The sequence below is a fragment of the Pseudophryne corroboree genome, chromosome 1 (genome assembly GCF_028390025.1).
Source record: "Pseudophryne corroboree isolate aPseCor3 chromosome 1, aPseCor3.hap2, whole genome shotgun sequence".
Lineage (NCBI taxonomy): Eukaryota > Metazoa > Chordata > Amphibia > Anura > Myobatrachidae > Pseudophryne > Pseudophryne corroboree.
The window spans coordinates 1,067,046,364-1,067,071,745 of NC_086444.1; the positions used below are offsets into that span (position 1 = coordinate 1,067,046,364).

The 25,382-nt window shown below is 43.6% G+C and overlaps 1 protein-coding gene across 8 annotated transcripts in view; it reads left to right on the forward strand.

Annotated features, from left to right (window-relative positions):
• The window catches only part of FRYL (FRY like transcription coactivator), a 541,692-nt gene that overhangs the window by 165,649 nt on the left and 350,661 nt on the right, over positions 1 to 25,382 (forward strand). For 4 of the 8 annotated variants that reach the window (XM_063920954.1, XM_063920955.1, XM_063920956.1 and 1 more), the window contains exon 1: positions 3,593 to 3,862. The exons of the other annotated variants lie outside the window; for them this stretch is intronic. In XM_063920954.1, the coding sequence (XP_063777024.1) occupies positions 3,661 to 3,862 (202 nt within the window). In that variant the 5' untranslated portion in view covers positions 3,593 to 3,660. Of the gene's footprint in view, positions 1 to 3,592; positions 3,863 to 25,382 lie in introns of those variants that run through there. 8 annotated transcript variants of the gene reach the window in all.

Below are 25,382 nucleotides of genomic sequence, written 5' to 3' on the forward strand. Positions count from 1 at the left end.
AACACAATAATAATCCCAGCTTTTGGAGGTTGCATAAAGGAGTTTAAAATTGTGAAGTTCCTCCTAACAGTGCAGGTATGTGGTCACAGTATGTTGTGGTCTGTACACAGACTGATACACTGGTAGGAGACTACTCTGGAACGGGGCTTTTATTTAATGTTTGTAGTGAAACAAATGGTGCTGAGAACCGGAACAGTGTGCACTGGTTGTTTGTCAAATTTTTCTCAGTCTGTTTTAAACGAGATTTTATTTTGTATTAAAGGCAGTTTAGTTTTCAGTGTAACACCCTATTATCTAGTTATCCTTTTTGCCATTCAGAGCTGGAATCAATAATGTTTCACAGGGCTATACTAAAAGCAGAATTCTTGTACACATCCAGCTTTATTATGCTGTACTCTGCAATAGTGGTGCTCCTCTAGCTGGCAGTTCTCATTTTCTAGAGTTTTCACCTCTATTCAGGTTTTGCTCTCTTACACTCTGTGACACTGCTGTCTCCTGAGTGTTGTGATGAAATGCCGCATACTGTATGGGCCGAAACACACGAGGCGGCTGGCGCTGCCCGGCAAACACCCGGCCGGCTTTAAACCGCTGCCGTGATGTAAAGACACATGCAGCGCAATGTGTCCTTACACACGGCACGGTCCCGGCCCGGCTGCCGGGTTGCAGCCGGGTCTCACCACTGGAAGGTCCGGCTGGCCGTCTTTGCAGCCAGTAAACCGTGTGTGTGAAGGGGAGCTTTCACACACAACGGTTTTTTCCCAAGCCGTGTCTAATGCTGCGCATGCGCACAGCATCACATACGGCTCAAAGCCGTCCTGTGTGACAGACTCTGCCGGTTTCTCCCGGATGGAAAAAAGCCGGACAAAGTTTGTCCGGCTTTTTGCCATCCGGGAAAAACCGGAGTGTGTGTTACAGCCCTCAAGGTAGCAAACTGGTGGCCCAGCATCTGACATGCTCCCATAAACTACAACAGTTGTATTCAGATATTTTATTTATATGTCTGATGCTCTTTTGTTCCTTCAGGATTGCAGTAGTATTGGTTCATTCCCCAACAGTCATTCATTGATAACAATTTTGAGGCCATGAACAAAATAAATCTCGTACAGATGTGTCCACATACCCCTTTGCTGCAGTCACACTGAACAGCCCCTCTTGGCACGCCAAGTCGCGTGAGAATCGTCTGGAGTCTTTTTTATTTATTTATTTTTTTACCAATAATGTAAATGACACCTATGTGCGACTGAATCTCTGAATCTGTACGCAAAGTGCTATAATGTAGCAGCCGCAGCTTTTTCCCCAATACAAGTTCTATTCTGCTCTGTATACAGACTCATCTACAAACAGTATGCAAGTGTCCGATATCAGATTGATCCGCACAATCTCCTTGTGTGTCCTAGTCGCATTGAGTTGCAAATAAGGCACATTTGCAGAGTTACATGGATCCTGGACTGACTCGCGCCAGGTGTCTGCTGGCGTATTGAGCCTGGATGTATGAGGACACATCTGTATGCTGTATGTTGATGCTGGCCTGTGAATTGAGTATTGTTATTTTTTCTGTTTAGATATGAAAAGGATTGAACCCTCCTCATATATTGTTAAGCCATCAGCACTATTTAGTGTCTCAGGTGCTTTTATTTTGCATTGATACCTTCATTAATTTTTGCATTTACTGTAATAAGTTTTGTGCCGATTGTTATTTATTTAAACCAGGGGGGCTTATTAAGCACCCCTGGTTTAACGGTTTGATTGCTAGTATATTGACACGTGACTATTATTGTACAAGAAAGATTTAAATGCATGTTCTATAATATTAATATTAGTAAATTACTTGTCTGCAGGTAATATTACACCCACTCTGTGTTTCAGTTATCAATAACTTTAGAAGTGTTGTATTGATAAAATAACAAAGGCACATTGATGTGTAGCAATAGACTTCCTGGTCGTGTAAACATGGCAGGGCCAACACCGCTTCTGTGGTATATTCCTATTTGCTTGGGTCTTAGAACAACATTTGGGTCTTCTTCAACATTTTATAATGGTTTTAAAATGCATCCATTTGTAAACTTGGCCCAACTCCTCATAGTCCTCAACATTGTTTATTTGTGAGGCGTCACAAAACTCACCAGAGCTGGACGGCTGAATCACAAACCACACAAAGTAAAAATACCACATACTGTAAAAACAGAGCAAGTGTATGCAAGGCTAACAAAGGAGCTGGTAGTCAGAAAGTAGAGTGGGCCGAGCTTTCAGTCTAGAGGCAGTAGTGGTTCCCAAACTGTCCTCCAGGACCACCAACAGTTCATGTTTTCCAGGTCACCCAGCAGGTGCGCAGGTGTATTCATTGCTCACTGACACATTTTAAAAGATCCACAGGTGGAGCTAATTATTTCACTTGCGATTCTGTGAGGAGACCTGGAAAACCTGAACTGTTGGGGGTCCTAGAGGGCTGAGCATGGGAACCATTGGTGTAGAGTACTGATAGGCAGCCTGATTCATTTTGGTAGCTGCATTGGGTGGCCCTCTAACCTTCAACAGGTCCACACATTACTCTTAGGGGGACATTTACTAAGCTGTGATAAGAGCGGAGAAGTGAGCCAGTGGAGAAGTTACCCATGGCAACCAATCAGCACTGAAGTAACAGCTATAATTTGCATACTATAAAACGATACAGAGCTGCTAATTGTTTGATGGGGCAATTTCTTCACTTGCTCCCTTCTCCACTCTTATCACTGCTTAGTAAATGTCCCCGTAAATCTCATTAGTAATTTTAAATTAGTATATTTGATGAAAAAGTACTGATCTAGGATATGATATCAGTGGGCTTTTAAATAAGCATTGCAAGCGATGACAAATATGACAACAAGCAGGAATTTGCAGTGAGGTGCTTGGAGGACCGCCATGGTTGATCTAAAGGGTGTGGGCAATGCTGCAACAATAGGATAGAGGGTATCACATGGGAGAGAGGACTGTAGCTGGTGTGGGGGTAAGGGGCAGTAGGTGGGAGTAGGATAGACTGTTGTGAAGAGGTGGGATTTGAGAACGTGCCAATTCTTGATAATCATCAAGGTTTTCCTTTGGGAAAAGAATGCGTGTAGGTAGTTAATAGACGTAAAAACTCTCTGAATGCCATTATTTGTGGTTTCTGGTCCTTTAAGACCAGAGAGGCTGCCGTGCGCGAGTTTGTTGTATGAATACTCAGCCCTATGGAGTAGTATGTAAGTGATAAGGCTTATCTTCTGCAACAGACTATTGCTCCTCCCTGTTAGCTGTGTGTTCAGAGGTTATCATGCTACAGTTAAAACAATTATATTTGGTACATTACCCTATCTCCGTTTTATAATTTTGTCATTTAGCGCAGTATACTGACTATAAGGGCAGTAACAAAGTTACAAAGTCTTATGAAGCACGTTACTTTATGAGGCTGTTTCCTTGTGGTTTTATCAGTTTGTACAGTAAATACAGTTGACAATCTGCTTCATAACAGCTGGCTGTTGACCTGTTCATGTCTGGCACCACCCTGATTCAGTGTGACATCACTCTGCAAAGCAAAGCAGGCTTGTCCACCTTAATGTTATTTCAAGGAAGCTGCACATACACCTTGCTGTGTCTTGGCTGCTGAAGTCAGAGCCTTACATTTAGCTGTCAGTGATATGATTGAAGATGGAGTTTTTGAAAAGGGTTGTACCCTCATCAGTTTCGGGTGACGTGGTCTTGGATATTGGAGGTACACTGCGCGAAAGTTCTCCAAAACTCTTGAAGATGCGACGAGTGAGCCTGCTCTCACGAGGACAGACCATAGACGAGGACCATGAAACTCATTTCCAGGTGCAGCACCTGAGCAGACACAAGAGACGCCCTCTAGGTATGGTTTAAAACGGCAATTATGCACGTTTTGCAGTTTGATTATGTGTGTATGCTTTTATCTATAGTTTTATTTGGGATGTTGGGCATTTTTTTTATTAGCTCAAAATGTATTGACTATTTTTGTATTTTTTTGTTCTTTTTTTACTTCATTTTCATCATGTGCAGTTTTTGTGTATAGAGCTCAAATGCATTGCCGTGTGTGTATCTCGGTCACTTGCACAGCTAACCCTGTTTAAAAGGCAGTTGCGTGCAGAATAGTGAGTGCCGCCAGGTCTGAGCTGCTCGCACGTTAAACAAGTGAGGAAAAGTACACCTTTTGTAAGCTCGTCAATCAGTTGTACTTAAACATGGCTTTGGGAGTGAAGTGTTTGCTCTAGGTGGCTTTTAAGATTGAAAATCAAATTAGCATTTTACACCCATGTTATCTATTTGTTATGAAGTTCTTTAATAATAATAAAAAGAAAGTTTATCAAAGAGTTGTGCTAATTTATGGTATGAATTAGGCTAAGTGAGTAAGGACATCTTTGGACTGTCATGGAAACATCTAACAGGGGGAAATAAGTGCTGTACTGCATCATGTGCATTTATTGCTTATGTTTACCTCATTATCTTTTGCATTTCCTACTTGCAAGATGAACAAAAGGTTTGTGTTGGGGTTTTTTTTGTGTTTTTTTTTTTGTACCTCCATTATATCAAAATGAACTAATAAACTTTTGTACTCCCGAAAAACTGGAGCAATCTGCATTTTTGTAAGCTTCACTGTGGTAACTTAGAAAATGATCATTACCTCAGTTTATACTCGGTGTATGCCACTGGAACCTAGCTTTGTTCATGTGTTTGTAGTAAGACTCAAAGTGGGTACACACTTAGCAATAAATGAAACAAAGTCGCTCATTTTGAACCTTCCTGAGTGACGTTGTTTACTTTATCGCTAAGTGTGTATGCTGCCGCCAAGCGATGCACGGCCCCGCGAGTCGTTAACGACCCTCGCTGTCGTCCGTGCATGCAACTCAATTTGGACTCTCGTCCAAAAACTGCATGGCCAGCCGCGGCGGGACGTCACTGAGCGATATCGTTTGAATATCGCTTAGTGTGTGCGCACTGCCGCCAACCACCCCGGCAGGGAAGGGAACACACTAGACGACGTCGCTCATAGAGCACATCACCTAGTGTGTACCCACCCTAACAGTGATTTTATTTATTTATTAATTTGCAAGATAACTGAGCATTTTATGGGCGATATTCCTATTAACAGCGGTACTTTACCGCTGCTAATACGATCGCTGGGGGCTATCCTGTTAGCCCAGATGCCGACTCTATTATCACGCGAAACCGAAATTTATGGGGGATTATGCTTCGGGTGAGTCATAATCCCTGATGAGCAGCAGCGAAGCCGTGATAACACCTGGGTTCGCGGACTTATCCCTGATCCCATGTGTGTTCATGTGAACGCGGGTCCAATTTTGGCCAATAAAAATTGCCTCTAATTGAATCAGAATCCGCTTTATTGGCCAGGTGTACTCGCGTACACTAGGAATTTTTTGTGGTACAGTGCATCGCCAAGCAGCAACATGAAAGGGCAATACTTAGCATAAGAAGTGGGAAAAACGTAGCATACATTACAAACATTTACACGTATGAGTTCATACTGTATACCGCATCATTAATCGCGATATCCGGCCAAAATTGCTTCAGGGCTAAAAGGATACTACCCTATGTCTGAATTAATATATATTTTGATTCATTAGGGGTCTGTGGGCAAATAGCTGCTCAAGTTCTGACAAGGAGTCATTGCTGTCTCCTTTTCTTCTGTTCTTGTTAATATATAGAGGTTGTTTTTTTTTTGGAACATCCGTTTTAATGTAGGACAGCTGATATGTTTATATTTAACTGGTTCCAGAGCTAATGCTCTGCATTGAATTCCTGCCCTTTCACCGTTAAAAGGAAAAGGTGTACAGATCATTTTTTAATATTTAGGGAACGAGTCAAAAATGGAATTTTTTGGGCAAGCTGTAAGTTCCTGATCATTGCAGTTATTGTGTCATTATATGTATGTGCATTAAAAATATACAGTTTATAACAACTCAAACTTTTTTGTATTTTCTATGCAACACATTTTTTTTTCCCTCTAAGTTGTTTATGATCTACCTCATATTACAGTTATTATTGAAATGGCTGTCATATTTACAGACTGAAGTAAAAATTCTGTCTAGGTTATGGGCCCTACAGACTCGGCGATGTGCTGCCCGACCGCCGATACGGCAGACGGGCGACCCGGCGGCGGGGGGGGCAGTGACAGGGGGGGTGAAGTTTCTTCACTCCCCCCGTCACCCGGCTCCGTAGACGTGCAGGCAAATATGGACGATCTCGTCCATATTGGCCAGCATGCACAGCCGACAGGGCACCAGCGATGAACGAGCGCGGGGCCGCGCATCGTTCATCGCTGGTGCCTCCACACTGCACGATATGAACGTTATCTCGTTCATTAATGAACGAGATCGTTCATATTGTGCAGTGATGTTGGCCAGTGTGTAGGGCCCATTAGCTTGACATATCCTATTACTCAGGCTGGTTGTTGATATGTCAAAGAACATTAAAAGAATTTAGCCCAATCTGAGAAACAACTAACCCCTACAAAAGACAACAGAGCACTCTAGTGACCAATACACGATGCAGGGACCATTCTTCTGACGATATACTGTACAATACATGGGCCTTTCTAGTGACTTATATATAATGCATGGGCCATTTGGGTATGGGTCATTAGGTCGACCTGAACAGGGTCGACATGGAAAAAGGTTGACATGAGGTTTTTAAAAAAACAAAAAAAAAAAACTTTTTGGTGTTTTTTTTCCTGTAAAGTGACTTGGAACCTCAGTTAGTGCACCATATCCCCTCGCATGGCTCACTTCGCTCGCCATGCTTTGGGCAAGGTGCCTCGCTCTGCTGCACTCGGCACAGGTTACTATTCCTAATCGTAGTTCACGTGGATCGTAAAGTATGAAAAAGTTCAAAAAATGATGAAGAAAAAGTGAAAATCTCATGTCGACCTAATGCATGTCGACCAATAATGGTCGACCTAATGACTGACAACCTAAGTGTGGTCGACCTAATGACCGTATCCCGGCCATTCTACTGACCGATTACAATAAATGTGCCATTCTAGTGACCAAGATACTATACAAGGGTCACTGTAGTGACTATGATAAATGATAAAAGTATTAATAAATAAAAACATTTAGTTAATAAAGTACTGCTTTGTACACTCTGTAGGTAAAATATTCTCATTCACAAAGGTTTTTACAAGTGTAATAAATTTAAACCCCAAATCTGACCAAGGCATTTAAAATTAGAGCCAAGAACTAAAACCCCTTTTCTGTATAACATTAATAAATAAACCCTAGCTCTGTTACCACTGATTTAAAATTAGACCCTAGATCTGACGCCCCACTTGCCTCAAACTTAAAAATGAGACTTGGATCTGATCCTCACAAGTAAAAGGGGAAGAGCTGGAAATGTATTTAAAATATAATACAAATATTTGCTGAACATATATAAAATATAATAGAGGTGTACCTAACATTAGATCAACGTGCACACAGAACAAAATAATATTACAATAACATAAAGTTATATAGGTGGGGAATGGTGAGCATGGGTTGTCAACAGGTTTGTAATACTGATGGCCTGAGCCAGGGAACTAACCAATGGCGGCTCCAGAGGTGGGGTTACAGTCCAAACATCGCCGGCCGGGACTCACTGACAATTGGTGTGGCTCCCTTATTTTAATATTGTGCTGGGCTGCAGCCCCACCTCTGGAGCCACCACTGGATAATGCAGCATGGCATGGATTTTCCTGGGGCCGATTCAATTGTTTTAACATGCGGCTACCACTAGGGGCGCAAAACAGTGCAATTCAGTTGTTGCTCTGTTTAGACATCTGGTAACCGCAGAGTTGATATTTCTTTCGCAGCCTCCTGTGGTGCTAGAGGAAATGTGCGTTAAGTTGGCACTTTCAGCGTCCAAATGGGAGTTTGGACGCCCAAAGCAGGACACATTTGAATCCTGACAATTATTTGGGCATCCATACCTTCCCATTTAGACTGGAAAAATTAACACCCAAAACAATGGGGGGGGGGGGGGGGGGGGGGGTGATTCAATTCAGAGCGATATGCCAGGAATTTAGGTTGGTTATGTGATTTCTTGGGTAAAAGTCACCTCCACAAAATCTTGCAACTCAATTCCAAACTCCCAGACAAGTTTCACAGCAAGATCACATTTTCTTTCCCTCGCAACCCCCTGAAAATGGAAAAAGGTAGGAATATTTATTATTATTTAAAATGTAAAATGCCGGGGCACAATGCAGAACCTCTGGCAGAGCTGTGCCAATGAATAATCAGGAACTTGCAGGCGATTAAATAGCACAGTATAGCGAATACTGACATGTCACTTTTCAGGTGATTTTCTCTAAAAAAAACCAACAACTAAAAAATGGGGTAAATAATGTGGGACGGGTATGTGGGATGTTGGGAAAATGCTTTTGAACTTGTATGTGTGAGTTATGCTGTGCATACTTTATGCAGTTATCGTCCTGATCTGCCAATAATCGCATACTGTATAGCCGTAACCCACCACAGTTATCAGTCTGTCGGACATGCTGAATCATGCTTTAATTTTCAGAATAACACTTGCTGTTCCATGTGACGAAATGGGACATATGGGTACTTTTTTTTTTTTTTTTAAATCAAGTCTCATTCTATGAATAAGGTTGAATAATGCATTTAGAAGTCTCTTACTTTTGTCATAAATCAGTTAAAGTTTAAAGTTGATAAAAAAAAAAAGTTTTAAATAATGTAGTAATTGTTGCAAAAAAATGACAATATACTTGGGACGGAACAGGACAAAACACAAAATCTTTCCAAGGAAACATAACATTAAAGTGAAATTAGACCTCCTGGGCTCTGATTTTTCCTGAGCAGGGAATATTTTTATAGTATATGAAATATTACATGCTACTGTTGCCACAGGTTGGGTATGCTATTCCGGTAGCACTTTCCAGACGGCGGAGTGGGTAAGTAGTTCTAACCCCCCCCCCCAATCACCTCTCTCCTATACTAACTATAACCCCCCCGGGATGGGTGGCTAGGGCAGGTATGAGACTCTGGGTCGACGGTGTCTAGGTCGATACACATTAGGTCGACACCTATAGGTTGACAGTGACTACGTCGACACAGGAAATGTGTCGGCACGACCATTATGTCGACTTGAACAAGGTCGACATGAGTTTTTTATGGGGGTTTTTTGTGTGTCTTTTTCTTTGTAAAGTGACGGGGAACCCCAATTAGTGCACAGCGTCCCCTCACATGGCTTGCTCCGCTCGCCATGCTTCGGGCAAGGTACCTCACTCCACTACCGCTACACTCAGCACAGGTTACCTTTCCCAATTGTAGTCCACGTGGATCATAAAGTATGAAAAAGTAAAAAAATAAAAAAATAAAAATGAAAAAAAGGGTGAAAAATGCATGTCGACCTAATGGCAGCGTCAACCTATTTCCTGTTTCGACCTACTCAATTTCAACCAATAGTACACCTAATGTGTGTCAACCTAGAGTCCGGATACCGGCTAGGGCTAACCTGCCAAGGGTATTGGCTTACACCACCCCTACAACTGCCCACCCCCTACCCCGCGCACCCTGGACTCTAACAAACTCCCCAATACTTAGTGTTCACTCTAGGAGTGAAAACGGGCATGGCGCCGGACTCCGGGGGCATATGTGCGCGTGCGCCTGAAACGGGGGCGCGGGCACGCAAATTAGGGGGCGTGACCACGCCTACGTAATTTTAGGGGGCGGTGCGGCCCACAGACGCTACTATAGAGAGCGTCTGTGGCCGGCGACATCACTGTTGGGGGCGTGCCCAGCACCTCCGTCGGTGCTGGGCTTCCCCCAGCTCTCTCCCAATGCGTGAATGGATGCCGTGCGCATGCGCACGGCATCTATACACGCCGGGAGGGCAGGAAGCGGGCGGCTGTTCTAGCAGGGCGCCGCAAAAGGGGCAGGGCGGGTTTTGCCTGCTAAAAAACCGGGCAGGGCGCGGCGCCCTGCTAAAACAGCCTAGAGTGAACACTAATACTTACCTTCAGGATGTTGGTGTTCTGGTGTCGGGTTTCTGGTTTCTGTCACATGACCATTGGCATCGTGTCCATCAGGATGCTAACTACATCCCTGTTGCTACATATCTCTTCACCAGTATAGGAAACACTGACTGATGTTTTTTACACCAAATACACCTTTACAAGAAAAAAAAAAAGCAGTGATTTCGAAAACATATTGCTTTCCATTTGGTTTCACTTTCTATGGAATGGCCCTTTACCATTTTTTCCCACCATTACTAAAAATAAAGTAAAAATCAACCATTTGAAACCTTTTAAAAAAAAATCAAATACTTTGCTTATGGCAACTAACCACCACCTAATAGTGTCCTGCTATGGTATTTGGCACTGTTGGGGGGGGGGGAGGGGTTCAGGGTGATTTCCCCACTTTTCATGCACTTTTCCCAAGTCGCACATAATAGAATTTAATGTGCAGTTCCCAGGAATGGTAGTTTACAATACAATTGTAAATAGTGCATTAAAAAATTAAATTAAAGTATCAAAAACATAGTCCAAGTCAGTCCAGGAAGACACCATAGTGTATGCTTTCATTCATGCCCTGAGGTCGAATGGTGACTAATCTCTAAATCCATGATGCCTACATCGTAATAGCAATTTTGCATGGTTACCACCTCTCCTTAGCGGACCGACCCTGTCAATAATTATACATTTCAATGATGCCAAAGTATGTCGAGCTTCAAGGAAATGCCTGGCTACAAATTTGTCAGAATCTCCGCTGGTGAGTGCTGCCCTTATCGATAGGCGATTGTTTGCCATTTTATCACGGAATGGGCAAATGGTTTTGCCAACATATACCAAAGAACATGGGCAGGTGAGGGTATAAACCACAAAGTCAGAGATGCACCTCATTCTATGACAGATCTTAATCCTCTTGCCAGTGTGTGAGTGATGGAAATATTCACTAGCAGTCATACTCCTGCAGGTGGTGCAACTTATGCATCGATAGCATCCCAATTTTTGCGGCATCAACCATATACTAGGCCCCTAATCTCCTGAGGAAACCGCCGACTATTGCAGCAGAGAAACGCGTAGAGGATGCTCCGTTGTGCACATCCTATGTTCCAGCCAGTTTGGGTATACTCCAGCCATTTCCTCTCTATGCAGCTACTTCACCGTGACTATCAGATGTGAGGACCGAGTGCCGTGACTGCCAGATCCGGTGAACCCTACTCTGGACATCTCTGATCATCAGGTGTAACCACGGTACTGTTGACATCTTTGCAGTGTCAGTCTGAAATACAACAGCGTTTGGTGGATAAAGTTCCGTGACAGTCTGGTCTGGTAATTCCACCTTTAATGTGCATTGCTTGCATGGACACACTTCACTGCTATTTAAACCTGCATTGAGTACGGTCAAAAATTGTCCTGAAGCTGATAGTACGGCAACTAATCTTTATGCGTCTAATAAACACATTAAAGCTTCGGGTCTAATAAGGAGAAAATCTGGATTTTCAAATAAGCTTTGGCTGGCATAAGAACCTCAGTTCAAACTCTTGGGACCTTTTTTTTTTGTCCTAAAACTGGAACTTGGTTTTATTGAATGGACACATTTGTTCTAAGCCTTTAAATAGAGCTGTGTGCACAACTGTGAGCTTACTGAAGTATCAGCTTTTCTAAATATCCATTTGAGGTTTTGTAACACACATATATATATATATATATATATATATATATATATGTGTGTGTGTGTGTATGTATGTATGTATGTATGTTTTTAAATTGTTATTAAAGTAATTAATTGATATTTTAATTAAGCGCTCCTTATCATTGTCTTTAATTTACCAATGATCTGTTTAGGTGATCTGTCTAGTTGCATCAGAATATCTTTTAGGTTGCATCCCCTTCTGAAACTTATTACAAGTTTATTAGGAACATGCTTCGAGAAGTTTGGATCACTCTACCACTGGCCAGAGGTTCTTAATTGTTTTCTGTACAATAGGTCCCGCTGTGTCAAATGTAGTAGTAATGACAAAAGGATCCTGTAGCCTTTGATTTCTCCTTATATTGCCATTAGCAAAGATACTATGTGCTTTGCATAATCATTTATTAATGGTCTGATTGTTATAAATGCATTTTAAAAATCTAAATTTCATTTCTTCTAATTGCATCTCAGCCGTCAGTGTATCAGAATTGTTATGAAGAACTCATAAAAATTTTGAATGGGTAAATAATGATTAAAAAAAACAGGGTGATAGCTGTCAAAAGATAATAAAGTATTGTGGTCTATCAACTAATTATACAACCTGTAACCATAACCTAGTTCGGTGGTGGAGACTGTAAATTCTAAGATGTAAATCTCTTCCCTACTGTGGTTCCATTGTGAACCTTATAGGAGAATGCAGATGTTTTCAATAATTGAGCTTTCTCAGTACCTGTCCATATAAGGAATATATCATCAATGAATTGACAATAAAAAGCTATACTATCTCCAAACAGCAGGATAATGTGCATGTTCTCATACACATCCATAAATACATTTGCATACGATGGTGCTATGTTGCTGCCCATCGCTGTTCCCGCTGTCTGGAGATAGTACCGATCACCATAGCGAAAGTAATTGCACATCATGACCATCTCTAATAGGTCAACCAGTAAGTCTATTGATGGGGAGGTGGGCTTTGCTCTAGTCGAGGCTTTTCTAACTACTGATAACCCATCACTGTGTGGAATCAAGGTATAAAAAGGACATAATGTCCATAGTAACCAGAGTTTTCTGTTCTAGAAAAGGCAGAGTATTAATCGGCCTTAAAAAATTGCTTGTATCCTGCAAGTAGCTCAAGGTACCCTTCACACAAGGTTGTAAAAAGCTGTCCATGTACTTGTGCCACATTTGAAAATAATGAGTTATGTGCCGATATAATTGGACAACCCAGGGGTTTATCCAAGGTCTTGTGTACTTTAGACAACTTATACAGAATCTGACAAATAGGGAAATAGGTCTTCAGAAACAATAGTACATCCACATTTATCCAATTGTTAGCAAGAGCTATATCCAAAGCAGTATCCAAGCGATTTTTAAAGGGTTTTACAGGGTTACCTTTAAGTACTTTGCAAGTGTCTGTATCAGATAGTTGCCTTAAAGCTTCTGTATCATAATTACAAGTGTTCAGTATGACCACAGCTCCCACCTTATCCACAGATCTTATTATCATTGTGTTGTTTTTAATGTCATTAAGTGCCTTCCTTTCCATTGGTGACAAGTTATAGCTAACCCTTTTCTGTTTTTTAATGGACTCATGGATGTTATGATCCAACATTCTAGTGAATGTTTGTGTACTGGAATTGTATGATGGAGGGTCATAGGTGCTCTTTTTCTTAAATGGCACAATCATTTTGTCTGCTTGTTGTGTGTTTGCTTTTTCATCCAGTCTCAACTTCCTACTTAACTTGAACTAATCAACTGACCAACGAAAGTCATTAAACCTGGGAGTAGGAATAAAACGGAACTTTTTTTTCCAAGTCAGAGAGTTCATATAATGACAAATTTATCACGATTCTTCTGAACTCTGGACTGTTTTTTCTTTTACTTTCTGTTTGCGTGGGGACTTATACGTTTAAGGAAGAATCGCTGACCTGAGAACGGGTGTTAGCTCTAGGAAGTGGGGGTTATGTGATAGTCTGGGAGTCTGTAGAGTCCCTCTCTGAGAATGAATAGCGATCGAATTGTGACTGATTCTGGCGTTCTCTATCTCTTACTAAACTTTGATGTCAAATAGTTATCACTACCAGTGATCACTACACTGTGCGGTGGATGACTCAATGCGTCTATACTTTTGTAGTAATGGACATAAGAAAATATATTTTTACTTTAGTGATGTACTGTGACTTTAAGATGCAAATTGATATACAGTGGGGGAAAAAAGTATTTGGACAGCCACCGATTGTGCAAGTTGACCCACTTAAAAAGATGAGAGAGGTCTGTAATTTCCATCATAGGTACACTTCAACTGTGAGAGACAGAATCTGGAAAAAAAAAACCCAGGAAATCACATTGTATGATTTTTAAACAATTTACATGTATATTCTTGTGGAAAATAAATATTTGTACACCTACCAAGCAGCAAGATTTCTGGCTCTCACAGACCTGTTACTTCTTCTTTAGGAAGCTCTTCTATCCTCCACTTGTTACCTGTATTAATAGCACCTGTTTGAACTGGTTATCTGTATAAAAGACACCGGTCCACAACCTCAAACATTCAGACTGCTACCTCTCCACCATGGCCAAGACCAGAGAGCTGTCTAAGGACACCAGATATTGTAGAGCTGCACAAGGCTGGGATGAGCTACTCAACAATAGGCAAGCAGCTTGGTGACAAGAGATAACTGTTGGGCCAATTATTAAAAAATGGAAGAAATACAAGATCACGACAATCTCCCTCAACCTGGGGCTCCATGCAAGATCTCACCTCGTGGGGTATCAATGATCTTGAAAACAGGGAGGAATCAGCCCAGAACAACAGGGGGGGATCTGGTCAGTGACCTCAAGAGATCTGGGACCACAGTCACAAAGGTTACCATTAGTAACACACTACGTCGTCATGGATTGAAAACCTGCAGCACCCGAAAGGGCCCACTGCTTAAGCCAGCACATGTCCAGGCCCATCTAAAGTTTGCCAGTGACCATCTGGATGATCCAGAGGAGGATTGGGAGAATGTAATGTGTTCAGATGAGAGCTAAATCGAACTTTTTGGTATAAACTCCACTTGCCGTGTAACACCATACCCACTGTGAAGCATGGGGGTGGAAACATCATGCTTTGGGGATGCTTTTCTGCAAAGAGGACAGGACGACTGATCCGTGTTAAGGACAGGATGAATGGGGCCATGTATCTTGAGATTTTGGGCAAAAACCTCCTTCCCTCAGTAAGATAATTGAAGATGGAACGTGGCTGGGTCTTCCACCAGGACAATGACCCCAAACACACCGCCCGGGCAACTAAGGAGTGGCTCCTTTAAGAAGCATTTCAAGGTCCTGGAGTGGCCTAGCCAGTCTCCAGACCTCAACCCAATAGAAAATCTGTGGAGGGAGTTGAAAGTCCGTGTTGCCCGGCGACAGCCCTAAAACATGACAGATCTAGAGAAGATGTGCATGGAAGAGTGGGCCAAAATACCTGCTACAGTGTGTGCAAACCTGGTTAAGAACTACATGAAACGTTTGACCTCTGTAATTGCCAACCGAGGTTATATTACAAAGTATTGAGTAAACTTTTTGATTGTCCAAATATTTATTTTCTGCAAGAATATACAAATAAATTGTTTCAAAATCATACAATGTGATTTCCTAGTTTTTTTTTTTTCTTTTTCCAGATTCTGTCTCACAGTTGAAGTGTACCTATGATGGAAATTACAGACCTCTCTCATCTTTTTAAGTGGGTCAACTTGCACAATTGGTGGCTGTCCAAATACTTTTTTGCCCCACTGTATATGGGTATGGATCGTGTATACTGCATTGAACGCTGTGTTGTTCATTTGAATGACAGGGTATTTCTTTGCAGGATGCGCTCCATAGAGGGGAAATGTACAGACTGTGAAACGCAGGAGCTTCCGGTCATGTGACCAGGAGATGCGTTCCACAATCCGAAAGTGCGGCGCACAGTGGAAAGCACGCCGCAATTCAAGCTCTATTGAACTGAGATGAGTGTCCTACGGCAGCTTTCCACTAATTCACAAACTACATAAGTAATGCATTTTGATTACATGCTACTGTAATACTATTAGACATTTTGTAAATGTCCTTTTTATTTTATTGCCTTTACCACATAAACTATATGTCCAAAGAACACTCTGTTTCCCCTCCACCTTCTACCTTAAAACTTAGATTATAACATATTTGACAAAACAGTTTCAAAATCGGGGCGATTCTTTACATAGGGCTGCAGTTAATTTCCCGAATGAATGGTTCCTTGCAATCAAAATACCAATGCTGGGCTCCCGATAACAGGGGAAATGCTGGTGGTCGGAATCCTGACTGAAGGCCCGATATTCCCACTCGTTTGGTGGTGCATGCCCTCCACCTGAGGGGGGAATAGAAGAGTGTGGCGAGCAAAGCTGGGCCCAAAGTGCTGCCTCTTTGTGGGGGTTCCGGCGTTGGTCTCCTGAATGCCGGATCCCGATTGTTGGGATTTCATACTGGACCCCTTATATATTGCTATTTGAACACTGTAGATTGCACAAAGGGGATATCCTATTAGCAGAGGTACTTTACTGCTACTAAAAGGATCGCCGGTGCTATCCTATTAGCCCCAATGCTGGCGTACTTTCCCCTCCAATGCCGGCACTAATTGGGGATTAAGTGAGGCATGCGAAGCATAATCCCCCAACAAGCAGCTGCAGGAGCCTCGAAGATACCTCGATAATGAACATTAAGGGCATCAGGGCTAATAGGATACCCCCTAGGCCATCTGCACCCCAGGACTCTTATTTGGATTCCCACCTGGTTGTATCTCCTTATTGGACTCCTCGTGTGTCCAGTAAGACCTTTACCAGTATGCTGTAAAGGGAAGTTAAATTTCTGGGTCATTTCCAACACAACTGTAGATCCGGCTAGAGGGGACTCCTGTCATCACAGCGGTGCCATCTGCTAAGTTTGAGGACCCCGTATTTCAAGCTGGGACAGCATTATTCATTCAGGACCCATCATCCAAAGCTTGTGATTGAACTCACATTTTAAGGTCGTATTCAAGGAACAGGACACACCAGACAACTAACATCATAGTATTGACGTGGAATCCTCAAATACTAAGGGGTGGCTATTTCATGCCATTGTTTCATGCTTTTTATGTCATGTTTTTGGTTGCTATACATATCATTTTAATATATGTCTAAACTTTTTTAACTGATTTAATATTATAAGTTATTCAGAAGTCAAATAAATGAATTTAATTAATGAACATTATTTGAGATCAATTTCACTTCATCTGTATCCTGAAATTCTTTCCTCAAAGAAGCTCAGTGTTTTCTTTGTTCTACCACCCATAGTGTGTGTGTTTGGTGTATTGGTGGCTATGGCACCTATTTGGTGGAATTGTGGATTGCTTACGTTGTTTTGTGACAGAAATGTTGTATCCCTTATCTGACAAAGTACTGTGTATCCAGGCCCTAGAACCTCTGTCTGCTCTTTTTAATTTGGTGAAATCAATTACTGTGCTAGCAAATTATTTATACTCTTATTCTCATATCTTCCTGCTGGTTTCCATCTGGGTTCATTGTGAGTGAAGTTACATAAAATATTATTGATGTAATGATGAGTGAGAGGCTTTTCAGTGTCATACAAGATAGCGTGCCAATCTTTGTAGCGTTAAGCAACAGTATAAAATAATGTATTGTTAAAGTCAGTTCAGAATACTGGCATGGGGTACATGGCTACTGTTCAGAAAATGTTACCAGTTACATATATCTGCTAGAGGGTGTATCTAACCAGTGATTTCAGATATAATACTAATATCAGAGGATCTGTGTTAAATATTTGGGCTGCAAGTGTTTGCCAATTTAATTTAACATTAAACAATGTGATTATACTTTATTAAGAGAAAAATGTGATCATAAAATGTGCTGTTTACTGTCTGAAATACTGGGCTCGATTCAATTCAGCGCCGATTAAATAGCGTCGAGAAGGAGTTCCAGGAACTATTCAATTCAGCACAATACTTAGTCAGAGAGTGCCTATACTCGGGGACTAAACAGGGTGTTTAGGCGATAGGACGGGCATTCTCGGTCTAAAGTGACTGTCGCAATGCTGTCTTGTCTGTACTGCTGCACAAAACAGCATCGCTGACCTAAGTTTTGTCGGGTTTCTACTCTCACACCTGGAGGGGTGCGAGAAGAAATCCTCTAGTTGGGGATAACAGGCGCTGTATTGACTAGCTCCAGAAGCTTCCTCCCGGCGCTATTCAATCTGCCCAGAGTTGAATGCTTATGTTGGGGAGTGGGATGAACAGCGCAACAACATGTGCGGACTCCTGTTTCGGGGCAGCTGGTACCAATGAATAGTCAAAACTCGTCTGGTAAGTGGTGATTACTGGGGGAGTGGTACCTGCGCTCACCTCCTAGTGTTAGTAAGGAAATATGTGACAGATAAGCGTTGTGTATATCTATGGCTTTTATTGAGACACAATGCTCAGGAATAAAGAGTATAATACATTCAAATAGCAAATGATAAAATAACAGCGATTGTTAGCACACAGGTGATGGATCACAATTAGGATCAAAGTCCAGATGCTGATGACACAGACTGTGAAATATAGTAGGAATTTGTAGATGAAAGTTAGTACATAATAGTCACGATCAAATAGCTTCCAAATGCTGGTTCCAGTAAAAGTGGTGTCGGAACCCGGAAGTCTCACGCGACTTGGGAACCCGGAAGTCTCGCGCGACTTCAAAGGCTCTGCTTCTTAGGCTACTGGACACCATTAGCTCCAGAGGGTTCGAACACTTGGTGCGCCTAGCTGCTTGTTCCCGGCGCCGCGCCGTCACCCCCCTCACAGAGCCAGAAGACAGAAGCCGGGTGAGTATAGGAAGATCAGAAGACTTCAGTGATGGCAGAAGATGGCGTTTGAGGTACCGCGCAGTGGTCGTGCTGCGTGCCATGCTCCCACATATGAACAGCACTGCAGGGTGCAGGGCGCAGGGGGGGGGGCGCCCTGGGCAGCATAGGACCCTCAAATGGCACTGGCAGAAGTGATAACAGTGCCTAGGCACTAGTTACAGGACCCCCGCCAGTATAAATATATAACTTAAGCGGGACTGAAGTGCGCCATTAAGCGGGCATTGCTTAGCTCTGACCAGCGCCATTTTCTCTTCACAGAAGCTGCAGAGACGCTGAGCCTGGCCTCCCACACTACTGTACAAGTAACAGGGTGCAAAACGGGGGAGGGGGGGGGCACAAGTGATTTGGTGCTAATTATTTATATATAAAGCGCTAACAGGTCTGGGCAGTCTTTTTACTTGCTTCAGTACCGGGATAGGCGCTGGGTTGTGAGCTGGCAGAACTCCCTCTGTGTCTCTCTTACAGGCTTTGTTGTGGGCCTGTCTCCTATAGCCCCAGTGTGGTTGTGGGTGTTGGTATGTGGGTGTCGACATGTCTGAGGCTGAGTGCTCTTCCCAGGAGGAGGCTGGAGTGGGGACAGAGAATACTGCGAGTGACCGTGTCGGCACCGCCGACGGATGATTGGGTAAATATGTTTAGTGTTTTAAATGCAAATGTGTCTCGGTTGATTAAGAGATTTGATAGATCTGAGTCTAAGAACCAGACATGGAGGAAATCCATGGAGGATGCTTTGTCACAAGCTTAGACTCCTTCAGGGTCACAGAAATGTGCATTTACCCAGATAGCTGATACAGATACCGACACGGACGCTGATTCCAGTGTCGACTATAGTGATGCCAGATTAAATTCAAAACTGGCTAAGAGCATTCAGTACATGATTGTGGCAATAAAAGAAGTGTTGCATATAACAGAGGACCCTGCTGTCCCTGATACAAGGGTCTGTATGTAAGAAACCTGAGGTAACGTTTCCTCCCTCTCATGAACTGAACGTGCTTTTTGAAAAGGCTTGGGAAAATCCTGACAAGAAGATACAGGTTCCCAAAAGAATCCCAGTGGTATATCCGTTTCCATTTGGGGACAGGGAAAAGTGGTAGTCAACCCCCACGGTAGACAAAGCTTTATCGCGTCTGTCCAAAAAGGTGGTGCTTCCGTCTCCTGACACGGCAGCCCTAAAAGATCCTGCGGATCGTAAGCAGATAAATACACTAAAATCCATTTATGTCACTACAGGGTCGCTACTCAGGCCTGCCGTTGCTTCGGCATGGGTGAGTAGCGCTATTGAAAAGTGGGCAGATAACTTGTCATCTGAGATAGATACCCTAGACAGGGATAGCGTGCTTTTGACTCTGGGTCATATCAAGGACGCTGCAGCATATTTAAAAGAAGCTGTAAGGGATATTGGCCTTTTGGGTTCAAGGGCCAATGCCATGGCAGTCTCCGCAAGGAGAGCATTGTGGATTCATCAATGGAATGCGGATGCTGACTCTAAGAAGGCGATGGAGTCGTTACCGTTTAACGGTAGTGTCTTGTTTGGTGACAGCCTCACTGACCTGGTGTCTACGGCTACCTCGGGTAAGTAGTCATTTTTACCTTATGTTCCTGCACAACAGAAGAAAACGCCTCACTATCAGATGCAGTCCTTTCGGCCCAATAAATTAAAAAAAGGACGATGGTCCTCCTTCCTTGCTGCGAGAAGAAGATGAAGGGGAAAGAGGTCACAGGCTGTGGCAAGTTCCCAAGAGCAGAAGTCCTCTCTGGCTTCTACCAAATCCACCGCATGACACTGGGGCTCCTCTGCAGGAGACCGCACCGGTGGGGGCACGTCTCAGACTTTTCAGTCAGGTCTGGGTGCACTCGGACTTGGATCCTTGGATAGTAGAAATAGTAACCCAAGGATACAGATTAGAGTTTCAAGACGTGCCCCCTCATCGATTTTTCAAATCTGCCTTGCCAGCTTCTCTTATAGAAAGGGAGGTAGTATGCGCTGCGATACTAAAGTTGTGTCAAAATCAAGTAATTGTCACGGTACCCCCGTCACAACAGGGGGAAGGCTTTTGTTCGAGCCTGTTTGTGGTCCCAAAGCCGGATGGCACAGTCAGACCGATTCTGAACCTAAAATCCCTCAATTTCTTTTTAAAAAACTTCAAATTCAAGATGGAATCTCTCCGAGTAGTGATCTCCAGTCTGGAGGAGGGGGATTTTATGGTGTCGGTCGACATAAAGGATACCTACTTGCACGTCCCCATATATCCTCCACATCAGGCTTACCTGAGGTTTGCTGTTCAGGATTGTCATTACCAATTTCAGATGTTGCCGTTTGGTCTGTCCACAGCTCCGAGGATTTTCACCAAGGTAATGGCGGAAATGATGGTTCTCCTGCGCAAGCAAGGGATCACAATTATCCCGTACTTGGATGATCTCCTCATAAAGGCGAGATCCAAGGAGCTATTGCTGAAAAATGACGATTCTGCAACAACATGGTTGGCTCCTAAATTTGCCAAAATCACAGTTGGATCCGATGACACGGCTGTCGTTTCTGGGTATGATTCTGGATACAGAATTGCAGAGAGTTTTTCTTCCAGTGGAAAAGGCTCTGGAAATACAGAACTTGGTAAAACAGATTCTGAAACCAGCAAAGGTGTCAGTTCTTCAATGCACTTGGTTGCTGGGAAAGATGGTGGCGGCCTACGAGGCCATTCAGTATGGCAGGTTCCATGCCAGGGTGTTTCAGTGGGACCTGTTGGACAATTGGTCCGGGTCTCACCTGGACATGCACCGGAAAATAATTCTATCTTCTAGGACCAGAATCTCCCTTCTGTGGTGGCTGCACAGTTCTCACCTTCTGGAGGTACGCAGGTTCGGGATTCAGGATTGGATCCTGGTGACCACGGATGCAAGCCTCCGAGGCTGGGGAGCAGTCACACAGGGAAGACATTTTCAGGGAAAGTGGTCAAGCCAGGAAGCTTGTCTACACATAAACATTCTGGAATTAAGGGCCATTTACAACGGCATTCTGCAAGCAGAACATCTTCGAGGTCTGCCTGTCTTGATTCAGTCAGACAACGTGACAGCAGTGGCGTACATAAACCACCAGGGCGGAACAAGGAGCAGAGCGGTGATGGCCGAGGCCACGAAGATTCTTCGCTGGGCGGAAAGACATGCCAGCAGTCTTCATTCCAGGAGTGGACAACTGGGAAGCAGACTTCCTCAGCAGACACGATCTCCATCCAGGAGAGTGGGGTCTTCATCGAGAGGTCTTTGCAGAAGTGACAAGTCGTTGGGGAATTCCTCAAGTAGACATGATGGCGTCCCGCCTCAACAAGAAACTTCAGAGATATTGTTCCAGGTCAAGGGACCCTCAAGCGATAGCGGTGGACGCCCTAGTGACACCGTGGGTGTTTCCGTCGGTATATGTGTTCCCTCCACTTCCACTCATTCCAAAGGTGATAAAGATTATAAGAAGAACAAGGGTTCAGGCGATACTCATTGTTCCGGATTGGCCAAGAAGGGCCTGGTATCCAGATCTTCAGGAGTTGCTCATAGAAGATCCCTGGCCTCTTCTTCTTTGGGAGGACCTGTTGCAACAGGGGCCGTGCGTGTTTCAAGACTCAACGCGGCTGCGTTTGACGGCGTGGCGGTTGAACACCAAATCCTAGCCCGAAAGGGTATTCCCAGTGAAGTCATTCCCACACTTCTTCAGTCTAGAAAAGAAGTAACGGCAAAGCAAGTACCACCATATTTGGAGAAAAATACGGAAGAATTTCACCTGGGGCGTTTGCTCCATTTTTCGCAAGCAGGTTTGGATGCGGGCCTAAAGTTAGGCTCCATTAAAGTACAGATTTCAGCCTTGTCGATCTTTTTTTCAGAAAGAATTGGCCTCCCTTCCAGAAGTTCAGACCTTCGTGAAAGGCGTGCTACACATCCAACCTCCATTTGTGCCTCCTGTGGCACCGTGGGATCTTAATGTGGTATTGCAGTTCCTGCAATCGCATTGGTTTGAACCTTTGCGCAAGGTTGAGTTAAAATTCCTTACTTTGAAAGTAGTCATGTTGTTGGCCTTGGCGTCCGCAAGGCGGCTGTCTGAATTGGCGGCTTTTTCTCACAAAACCCCCTATTTAATCTTCCATGCTGATAGAGCGGAGTTGAGAACTCGTCAGCAATTTCTGCCAAAAGTGGTTTCATCATTTCACGTGAACCAGCCTATTGTGGTGCCAGTGGCTACTGACGCCTTGGCGGAATCAAAGTCTCTTGATGTGGTCAGAGCTTTGAAGATCTATGTCGCCAAAACGGCTCAGATTAGGAAAACAGAGGCTCCTGCTTCTAATTGGGGCTCCTGCTTCTAAGCAGACTATTGCGCGCTGGATCTGTAATACGATTCAGCAGGCTCATTCTGCGGCAGGATTGACGTTACAGAAATCGGTGAAAGCCCATTCTACCAGAAAGGTGGGCTCATCCTGGGCGGCTGCCCGAGGGGTCTCGGCGTTACAACTTTGCCGAGCTGCTACTTGGTCGGGATCAAACACCTTTGCGAAGTTTTACAAGTTTGATACCCTGGCTGAGGAGGACCTCTTGTTTGGTCAATCGGTGCTCTCCCGCCCGTTCTACAGCTTTGGTATAAACCCCATGGTTCTTGAAGCATCCTCTAGGACTTATGAGAAAATAGGATTTTAATACCTACCGGTAAATCCTTTTCTCTTAGTCCGTAGAGGATGCTGGGCGCCCCTCCCAGTGCGGACTGTGTCTGCAGTTTGGTTATAATTACGCTCATGTTGCGTTGAGTTCAGTCAATCTGTGACTGTTGTTGGTCATGCCGTTGCATGCGTTGTTATTGAATGCCATGTTGTACGGTGTGTTTGAGGTGTGAGCTGGTATGTATCTCACCTTAGTTTTAAATTTAATTAAATAAATCCTTTTCCTCGAAATGTCCGTCTCCCTTGGCACAGTTCCTATAACTGGAGTCTGGAGGAGGGGCATAGAGGGAGGAGCCAGTTCACACCCATTCAAAGTCTTATAGTGTGCCCATGTCTCCTGCGGATCCCGTCTATACCCCATGGTTCTTGAAGCATCCCCAGCATCCTCTACGGACTAAGAGAAAAGGATTCACCGGTAGGTATTAAAATCCTATTTTCAGTCTGTGTCATCAGCATCTGGACTTTGATCCTAATTGTAATCCATCACCTGTGTGCTAATAATCGCTGTTATTTTATCATTTGCTATTTGAATGCATTATACTCTTTATTCCTGAGCATTGTGTCTCAATAAAAGGTATAGATCTACACAACGCTCATCTGTCACATATTTTCTTACTAACACTAGGAGGTGAGCGCAGGTACCACTCCCCCAGGAATCAGAGTTGAATTGAGCCCATTGGATGCAAAAATACATTAAATTAGAAAAAGGCAAAAACTTGTGTCACTCTCCTGTATATTCTGTATTTGGGTTGTGTCACTTTCCTGTATCTGCTGTATGTGGGTTGTGTCACTTCCCTTAATATACTGTATGTGGGTTGCGTCACTCTCCTGAATCTGCTGCATGTGAGATGTCACTCTCCTGTATATGCTGTATGTGGGTTGCGTCACTCTCCTGTATATACTGTATGTGGGTTATGTTACTCCACTCTATCTTCTGTATGTGTGTTGCGTCACTCCTTAATATGCTATACGTGGGTTGTGCGACTCTTCTATATATGCTGAATGTAGGCTATGTTACTCTCCTGTATCTGCTGTATGTGGGTTATGTTACTCTCCTGTATCTGCTGTATGTGGGTTATGTTACTCTCCTGTATCTGCTGTATGTGGGTTATGTTACTCTCCTGTATCTGCTGTATGTGGGTTGCGTCACTCTCCTGAATATTCTGTATGTAGGTTGCGTCACTCCTGTATCTGCTGTATGTGGGTTATGTTACTCTCCTGTATCTGCTGTATGTGGGTTGCGTCACTCTTCTGAATATGCTGTATATGGGTTGCGTCACTCCTGTATCTGCTGTATGTGCGTTATGTTACTCTCCTGTATCTGCTGTATGTGGGTTGCATCACTCTTCTGTATCTGCTGTATGTGGGTTGCGTCACTCTCCTGAATATGCTATATGTGGGTTGCGTCACTCTTCCTGTTTCTGCTGTATGTGGGTTATGTTACTCTCCTGTATCTGTGGAAGTGGGTTGCGTCACTCTCCTGAATATGCTGTATGTGGGTTGCGTCACTCTTCCTGTATCTGCTGTATGTGGGTTATGTTACTCTCCTGTATCTGTGGAAGTGGGTTGCGTCACTCTCCTGAATATGCTGTATGTGGGTTGTGTCACTCTCCTGTATCTGCTGTATGTGGGTTGTGTCACTGTCCTGTATATGCTGAATGTGTGCTGTGTTACTCTCCTATAGCTGCTGTATATGAGTTATGTCACTGTCCTGTATCTGCTATATGTGGGTTGTGTCGCTCTCCTGTATCTGCTATATGTGGGTTGTGTCGCTCCCCTGTATCTGCTATATGTGGGTTGTGTCGCTCTCCTGTATCTGCTATATGTGGGTTGCGTCGCTCTCCTGTATCTGCTATATGTGGGTTGTGTCGCTCCCCTGTATCTGCTGCATTTGGGTTGTGTCGCTCTCCTGTATCTGCTATATGTGGGTTGCGTCACTCTCCTGTATCTGCTATATGTGGGTTGTGTCGCTCTCCTGTATCTGCTATATGTGGGTTGTGTCCCTCTCCTGTATCTGGGTTGTGTCGCTCCCCTGTATCTGCTATATGTGGGTTGTGTCGCTCCCCTGTATCTGCTGTATGTGGGTTGCGTCACTCTCCTGTATCTGCTA